The sequence below is a fragment of the Limulus polyphemus genome, unplaced genomic scaffold (assembly GCF_000517525.1).
Source record: "Limulus polyphemus unplaced genomic scaffold, Limulus_polyphemus-2.1.2 Scaffold4182, whole genome shotgun sequence".
Taxonomy (NCBI): domain Eukaryota; kingdom Metazoa; phylum Arthropoda; class Merostomata; order Xiphosura; family Limulidae; genus Limulus; species Limulus polyphemus.
In genome coordinates, this window is record NW_013669792.1 from 89081 (window position 1) to 97883 (window position 8803).

General features: G+C 32.5%; 1 protein-coding gene across 2 annotated transcripts in view; it reads right to left on the minus strand.

The window, feature by feature from the left end:
* The window catches only part of LOC106470721 (GTP:AMP phosphotransferase AK3, mitochondrial-like), a 10469-nt gene extending 1975 nt beyond the window's left edge, over window positions 1–8494 (minus strand). Inside the window, exons 1-5 of one of the 2 annotated variants that reach the window (XR_002613105.1) lie at window positions 8211–8494; window positions 7558–7680; window positions 5116–5288; window positions 4705–4823; window positions 72–3351 (exon numbers count right to left, since the gene is read on the minus strand). Coding sequence is in view for 1 of the 2 variants with exons in the window: in XM_013931286.2 (XP_013786740.1) it covers window positions 3222–3351; window positions 4705–4823; window positions 5116–5288; window positions 7558–7680; window positions 8211–8355 (690 nt within the window). In the remaining variant the exon portion in view is untranslated. Of the gene's footprint in view, window positions 1–33; window positions 3352–4704; window positions 4824–5115; window positions 5289–7557; window positions 7681–8210 lie in introns of those variants that run through there. The other variant, XM_013931286.2, reaches the window with a different exon arrangement.
* Between the last annotated feature and the right edge of the window lie 309 nt (window positions 8495–8803).

Here is an 8803-nt window from a genome sequence, read left to right on the forward strand (position 1 = left end):
TATACACTAGTCACCTATCTATCTATTAAAAATTAATGATTCTTTGACTGGCATTAAATTAGACATCATACTTTTAAACAGTATAAACAGTCAGGTGACTAGTTAAAAATTAATGATTCTTTGAATGTTATTAAATTAGACATCATGCTTTTAAACAGTATAAATAGATAGATAAGTGACTAGTGAAAAATTAATGATTCTTTGACTGGCATTAAATTAGACATCATGCTTTTACAAGTAAATTATTGGAATTATATTACCACAAAACATAATTTCAATTTTTGCAATAAGTAAAGTATAAGTCCATATGTCAAACTGGTATAAAAACAACAAATTTCCAATATAAAAAATAATTTTATCTGCATTCAGATCAGCATTTAATCTATTACTTTTATAGAGAAACCTTTTACCACAAACCATTTGATGAAAATACAAGAAATTTCCAACAATGTGTAAGGTATTTTCTTAACTACTCTAGCTCAAAGCAAACAGATATTGAGCACTGTTTCAGAAAAAGACCATGTGTTTAAGGTAGACTTATCATAACAATATCAACACAAGTGACTTTATATTTACCTTTACAAGTGCACCATGTGTTCAAGGTAGATTTATCTTTACGATCTACACCCAAGTGACTCTATATTTACCTTTAAAGTGCACCATGTGTTCAAGGTAGATTTATCTTTACGATCTACACCCAAGTGACTCTATATTTACCTTTAAAGTGCACCATGTGTTCAAGCTAGACTTTTCATAACGATCTAAACCCAAGTGACTCTATATTTACCTTTACAAGTGCACCATGTGTTCAAGCTAGACCTATCATAACGATCTAAACCCAAGTGACTCTATATTTACCTTTAAAGTGCACCATGTGTTCAAGCTAGACTTTTCATAACGATCTAAACCCAAGTGACTCTATATTTACCTTTACAAGTGCACCATGTGTTCAAGCTAGACTTTTCATAACGATCTAAACCCAAGTGACTCTATATTTACCTTTACAAGTGCACCATGTGTTCAAGCTAGACTTATCTTTACGATCTACACTCAAGTGACTCTATATTTACCTTTAAAGTCGCACCATGTGTTCAAGGTAGACTTATCTTTACGATCTACACTCAAGTGACTCTATATTTACCTTTAAAGCGCACCATGTGTTCAAGGTAGACTTATCTTTACGATCTACACTCAAGTGACTCTATATTTACCTTTAAAGTGCACCATGTGTTCAAGGTAGACTTTTCATAACGATCTAAACCCAAGTGACTCTATATTTACCTTTAAAGTGCACCATGTGTTCAAGGTAGACTTTTCATAAGAATATAAACCCAAATAATTTTATATTTACTTTACAAGTGCGTGTAATATCACCAGCTTACACAAAGGTTTGTGTTCATATAAAATACACAGTATTCAAAAGTTGAAGATAGTCACTCTGGAATGGAAGTAAAATAGTTCTTTAAACATTGACAGCTAATCTTTCAGATGAAAGTTACATTAAAATGAGCTCCACTAAATGCTTCTAGGGAAAGCTTTAGGTATTTTTTTTACCCTAGGCAAGGTTTTAAAATGCCATCACCCCTGCACCAATAATATCAATAAATGTTGGTAATGACACTTCTATCATCAATACACATTGGTAATGGTACCATTGCACCAATATCATCAATAAATGTTAGTGATGTCATCCCTGCACCAATATGATCAGTAAATACACATTACAAGAAGAAAATATTACAACTTCCAATTTAGTAGACCTATCTATCCTTTGGACTGTTTAGATTTAGAAAAAATGGATTTTCTTTATCTTTTCTAAGCTGACAAGGTGTGAAGTACTTCTTCAAGGAATAGTTTTTTGAATTTAGTGGAAGCATGTTTTATATTGGTTACCTTACAGTATCTATGTATACAGTTTGTAGGTCAGTTAATTCTGTTGAAAGTTAGATAACAAAGTCAAAATAAACATAATCAAAATACACAAGAAAAACAAAGTATATGTTTTTTACAGCACATCCAACATCATTAGTAGCTTAACAAGATCAAAAAGTACTTTATCAATTCATGAACATTCTATACTTATGATAAAGAAACTTCAAAAGTTACTATAAGCAAATAGACACTAATAAAACCTATATAGCCCCCCCAAGTGGCACAGTGGTATGTCTGCAGACTTACAATGCTAGAAACCAGGTTTCAATACCCGTGGTGGGCAGAGCACAGATAGCCCATTGTGCAGCTTTGTACTTAACTACAAACAAACAAACAAACAAACAAAAACCTATATGAAAATCCTACAGCAAGTCTCTTACAGAAACAATTCTAATCACACAGTATAATGTAATAGTTTCACGTACCAAAGTACAACCATCATAATCTAAACCAATATGCTGAGGTGTTGAAATTATCTATTTTATAAATTATTTTTGATAATTCCCATAAATTGAATCATAGGATGATAAATTCAGACACACTATTCTGTGAAAACACTCACTGGATTTGACCTTCATTATGAACAAGTTGCTCATGGAGCTAGAAAACTACAAATATTCAACAATACCTACTAGAATCCTTACAAATAATGAAGATATCTCTCTCTTGAATATTCAGGTATAAAAAATAATATAATTCTATTTTTTTGCTACAAAATGCATGTTCAAAAGGTTTTGCACCAAAACTCACTAATTATAATTTAACCCTACTCTATCAAATGATGGGTTACAGTATGGGCTCTACTTTGGCTACACCCTTGTTGCTTCAATGCTTTTAAACTGTTTGCTTCTTCTCAAGTTCCAAAAGTTGGCTTAATTTAAAGTTTATGAAAAACAATCAGCTATGAAACAATACAAGAAATCCTCTACTCAGATTCTGTATCTTTGGTAATTTTTGAATTATTTAGTTATTACTTCTTAAATGAAAGTCAATAAAATGATTTATACTTCACAAAATAAAATCTGTATACACATCAGATTAGATTCTGTCAATTTAACAAATATTCCTTCAGAAGGATACTAAATAAAAGATTTAGAAAGCAATAAAATTATTATTTGGACATTAAAAACTTTTGGCAAAGGCTAAACAGGAAGGTTTTTAACAGATGACAGTATGAAACAACATATAAAAAGCTTTTTCTTGAGATACAGTAAGAATATGAAACCCCTTCCAAAAGACAGTCTATGAATTGTTTCAACAGCATGCTGTAAATAGAAACTCATTCATTTCTATGTTATCTTGAGTCTTTTAACACTTTTGTCTTGCTTCTTATCTATTAATGATGAAAGGTATGCTTGAACTCGAGGCCAAATTTCATTTGATTCTCTTCCTGTGAACTCCTGCAGTAATCCCCTCTCCCTGAAATAAGTGAGAATCTCTGAATCCAACTGTTAACTTTATAGCTATAAAATATGCAAAATAATCGACAGAGAACAAGGAATAGTAACAAACAATTACGCTAATAATAATCAAGTAAAACTGAAAATATTTAAGTCAGAAATAGTGAGAAAAAACATATCTTTAAACTATTTTCCTACCAAGAAATCTGTAAAATTAGGGGTAGCATTAAAACTTTCTATATTACTATAGCTAGCTAGGTTACGTATATACTGACGCTTACTTCTCTTTATAAAACTAACACATTTTTGTTATACTAGTTTGTTTCCTTTTTATTAGATATGTTTTTGTGTGCCAACAATACTGAGCGTGGGGGTGTGTGTATATATACCCGATTAAATTGTATAACTCATCAGGATCCCTAACAACCTACCCTCAAATCTAATTATATGCCCAAAGTAGAGCATCATCCAATTTATATGTATACTAGTATCCTTTTTGGTACAAAAAAGGAATCATTGGGACCCCAGATGGAAGAGCTCTGTGAAAGAATTAAAGTGATAAGGTCCTTCATTTTTATAGATTCTTACACAGTAACTGTGCACCACTTTATCACTGACTATTTATTATATACAGTCACTGATAACATCCTATTGAATACATACACAAGCTTACGGAGAAACCGTACACCCCCTTATCACTGACTATTATACACACCAACTGAATACATACACAAGCTTATCAATGACTATTATATACATCAACTGAATACATACACCCTCTTATCACTGACTATATATAATAGTCATTGATAAGCTTGTGTATGTATTCAGTTGGTGTGTATAAATTCAGTTGATGACATACACAAGCTTATCAATGACTATTATATACATCAACTGATAACATTCTATTGAATACATACACAAACTTATCAATGACTATTATACACATCAACTGAATACATACACAAGCTTGTCACTGACTATTACATACATCAACAGATAACATCCTATTTAATACATACACAAGCTTATCAATGACTATTATATACATCAACCGATAACATCCTATTGAATACATACACCACCTTGTCACTGACTATTATTCACATTAATTGATAACATCCTATTCAATATGTACAAAAGCTGACAGAGTAACCATACATCAAATTATCACCGACTCTATTTATTACATATATTGACTGAAAACCAGCATTATTTGAATATGTATAAGGTGAAATAAATTAATGTGTGTGGTTCTGGTATTAAGAAAAAAATCAAGCTGCAGTGTATGTTAGAGTAGTTGTGTGCTTGCTTATAATTCAATTACGTATGTGAAGCTCAAAATTTGCCAAAGTTGATAATGAAACAGTACCTATAAAATTCCAGCACAGATGTAGATTGTTTCTTATAGTTCCTTAGTCTAGTTTCAACCGTCTCAGGTTTGTCATCTTGTCTCTGGATCAGTGGTTCTCCTGTCACATCATCTAAACCCTGTGGTGAAACAAAAACACACTCTCCTCAAGTGAAACGTTTATTTAGATGGAAGTTAAATATCATGCAGATTTTGTATAACCAGAGCACCAGTGATATTAAAAATAACAAACAAAAACTTTACAACAGGCATTAAAATGAGGCTGCCAATGACAAAATATAATAATACAAGAAAATATATTCTGTTCACTTTAGTAAATTAATTAGCTGAGGTAAATGTTCTACAGTAAACAGACATGGTTAGGTCACTTGCTCAAAATACATTCAGTGTTTTGATTACATCTTTACTCACGGGAACTTTGGGAGGTTTAAACTGTATGTGGTATGTCCTGCCACTTCCTGCATGTACCCACCGGTTCTTAACCCTTTCGATGATAACATCATCAGGTACATTTAAGCTCAAAACACACGATAAGGAGAAGTTTTTCTGAAGAGTTTTAGCCTGCGATACTGTACTCGGAAATCCTGTTTAATAAAAATATTCAAACCACATTCAGGAAATGTTACATTTCATTCTTAACATGTCTACTTAGATAAGAACTTAACTAGTTTCTCCTGTTACAAACAATGAAGAGAAAATTCCTTGTTGTTAAAATGTAATCATACAGATTCAAAGTTGGATTTGTAAAACACAAATATCAAACCATTAAAATAATCCTTATAGAATAAAAATGTTTTTAATCTCTCTACTAAACATGTTCATAAAACATGGGTTTGTTCTTAAGGAAGATATTAATTTGTTGGTTGAAATATGGAATTTCCTTCTAACTTTATATAGTTATCTGTAAGTAATGGGAAAATCACAATGAAACTAAAAAAAAATGTTCAACCTTGAAAGAATTAGTTTGTTATAATTTTTGCTTTCAACAGACTATACCACCAACCAATGGAGACTCCACACAAAGCCATGGGCTTCACACACACACACAGCCAAGAGCATCATACCAGCTGAGGATTTCCCATAGGAGTAGAAAGGGCTGGAGCTCTTGGAAAAGTCCTCAATTGCCAACATTCCCAGGTTGGAAGGTTTAGAACCAACATGGTGAAATGGGGGTACTCCAGCGGACCCACTGTATGAGACCGTGGCAAGAGGCAGACGATGCAACACCTACTCGTCTGTCCACAACTCCAGGTCTCATTCAGAGCAGAAGACCTCGCTGTAACCAGTGGACATGTTATCAGATGTGAGCAGCATTGGATGGAAATCATATAGGGATAGATGGACACAACAAAATGAAGAACAGAAAGCATTCTAGAAACTCCCAATAAAGCAGAGTGTAGACGTATAAATAACTATTTGCAACAGTACACTTATATATGTGATATTTCCTACAGTAGGCAGAACATTTTTTATCAGCTAAATCAATCAACATGAGACAAGTTCATGTAATGTTATGTTTAGAATACACTCAATCAGCCCTAACAATAACAAAGAATGCACAAAATAGTAGTGAGACCAAAATCAGGGAATAAAAAATCACTTCTTAGCTTTTTACATCACTTGATAGTCATGAATATTCAGTGTCTGATCATGTAAAATAAGATGCCTAATGCTAGCATTAGCAAGAATAAGAATCAATCATCTAAAAACGAATGCACTGATCTTCTAGAGCATAGTGACACACAACACAGTTGGTATGGTAGGAATATTAGGTGCTTAAAAATAAATCCAGTGAATAAGAATAAACAGGAAAGCTCTAAGCCTAGCAGAAGTGATAGTTGTAGTAGTAATAATAAAACAAAGTAAGCGATAGCAGAATAAGGTAGCAAATAAGACTTTAAAACAGGGAAGCAGCAATTCAAACCCCTCAGATGATTCTACACTTATGCCTGACATAAGCAACAGAGCATTCCAACAGTTAAAGTAACTGAAGTGCCTGCAAGAAGTAAATTTATTAATTAACGAAGCCAAACAGTTTTAGAATCAGGAAAGTTACTATATGTAACAAAGTTCTGAAACTAGCGTATGTAACTGAGTGAGCTCTAAAACTGGTGGTTAAGTTTCTCAAGCCATCAATGCAGTGCTCTTTCGTTAGTAGCAAAGCTAATATAAGTTTAGGGTGTTTTTATGGACTTAGTGATTACATTTCAAAATAAGCAATTTTCTTTCTCCATAAATTACTAGTTAGGTCTCATTGGAATACTGTTTACAATTCTTGTACCTTTCTTTAAAAAGTCAGTTGACATATTTTAAAACAGGAGGGACAGTATGATGTTTCTGGTGATCGATGGGTTATCTTACAGTAACAGGGATGTCTCTTATCTCATTTTATCTTGTGAAAAGATGGGTAAGAAGTTATCTTATTGAAGTTTACACTGAAGACCAACAGGATAAAGGCCTCAGATTGCTTCATGCTGTATTCTGAAGACAAAAGGACACAAGTTTAAGACTTGGATAAAAAGATAGGTTAGGCTCCAGTTCAGACACTTTTGTTGTTTTTATCAGGGTGAATGGCTTATGAAATGACTTGCCATCAGCAGTAGTGGAAGCTGGCACCTCACAAATAATTTAATAGGAGAATTTATGATTTCTTAAATTTTACTTTTCTCAAGTGTAGGTAAACAAGGAAAGCCTTGAAGGACCAAATACATATAATCCAGTGTTGTCCACGAGTGATCTTAGAAAGATATGTCAATATCTAAGTAATAGGAAATAACTAATACATAACTCATGTATGTAAATACAAAATAATGATTTTAAGCTACTGCAATTACTATTACATAACAACCTTACCATCCAACAACCAGTTTTTATTCTTCAAACTAGTATGTAGTTCTGCAAGAATCAACTGGACAACAAGATCATCTGGAACTAGCTCTCCTTTTTCAATATACTGACTGGCTTGAACACCTGCAACTGAGTTGAAGAAATATACTTGACAGACTCTTTTCTCCTTTGTCATGTATTCAGTGTTCTTACTTGGCATATTTTATGTAGATGGTTTTCTTTAATAATGATTTTTTGCATAAATTGCCCAATAATAATAAAAAAACTTGTTTATACACAAACTCTTAAATTTTGAGTTGGATCTACTCTACAACATTAAAAACTTGTATTATTATTAAACAAAGTATTTTTATCCACACTCAGTACATGTACTAATTTTTCTAAGTAGAGGTAATGAAATTAGTTTGCTTGAAATACTTTTGGAAAAATGTGGTATAGAATACGTGTGATAAAAAATTTCCTAGTATTGCGAAAACGTTAATATCAAAAATTGTAGCTAAAACTATATTACTAGAAGCTGAGAACTGTCCAACCCGTGTGAATTGCCGCACACTATATCAGAAAATAATGATGACTGATTGATACTACTGAACTTGCTGTTTACATTTTGATATGGAATAAAAGTTGATATCTAATATCAACCATGAATTGAAACTTACTAGTTCCTTCCTGAATCTGTGCTCTAAGCAAGTCGCCACTGGAGAGATGTGTAACCACAAAGCTTTGTGCTATACGGGATGAAATCGTTCCCTTACCAGAACCCGGTGGACCCATAATTACACCCCTGAATACACGTGAAATCATATTTAATCTTATAGCTTAACTTATTTACATTGGGATTTTCATAAACAACAAGCAAGAAAAAGCTTAACAACTAAATAAAAATAACGACATGCTCTACTAACACAGTAACAGATATTCTATAACACTTTGATTCTTTCAATGAAGATTACATCCCTAAATCTGCTGCCATCTGTTGTTGAATACTTCAAGTTACAAATTATCATCTAGCCATAAATTTAACATCTACAAATCGTCGATTAAATTAATTCCAAAACAAGGGTTACAGTTACAAAATAAACTGAACTATTTACTTAGATCTAGAAGTTTTAAGTTTTTAGTACAAAGGGTTAAACCACACACACACAAAATTTCTTCAAAATCGTTAAGCCTATTAGTATTGTTACGCATGCATGCGTGATTGAATTTCTCGAATTATAGGGAACTCCGCGAATTTTGGAGAAGCTTCTTT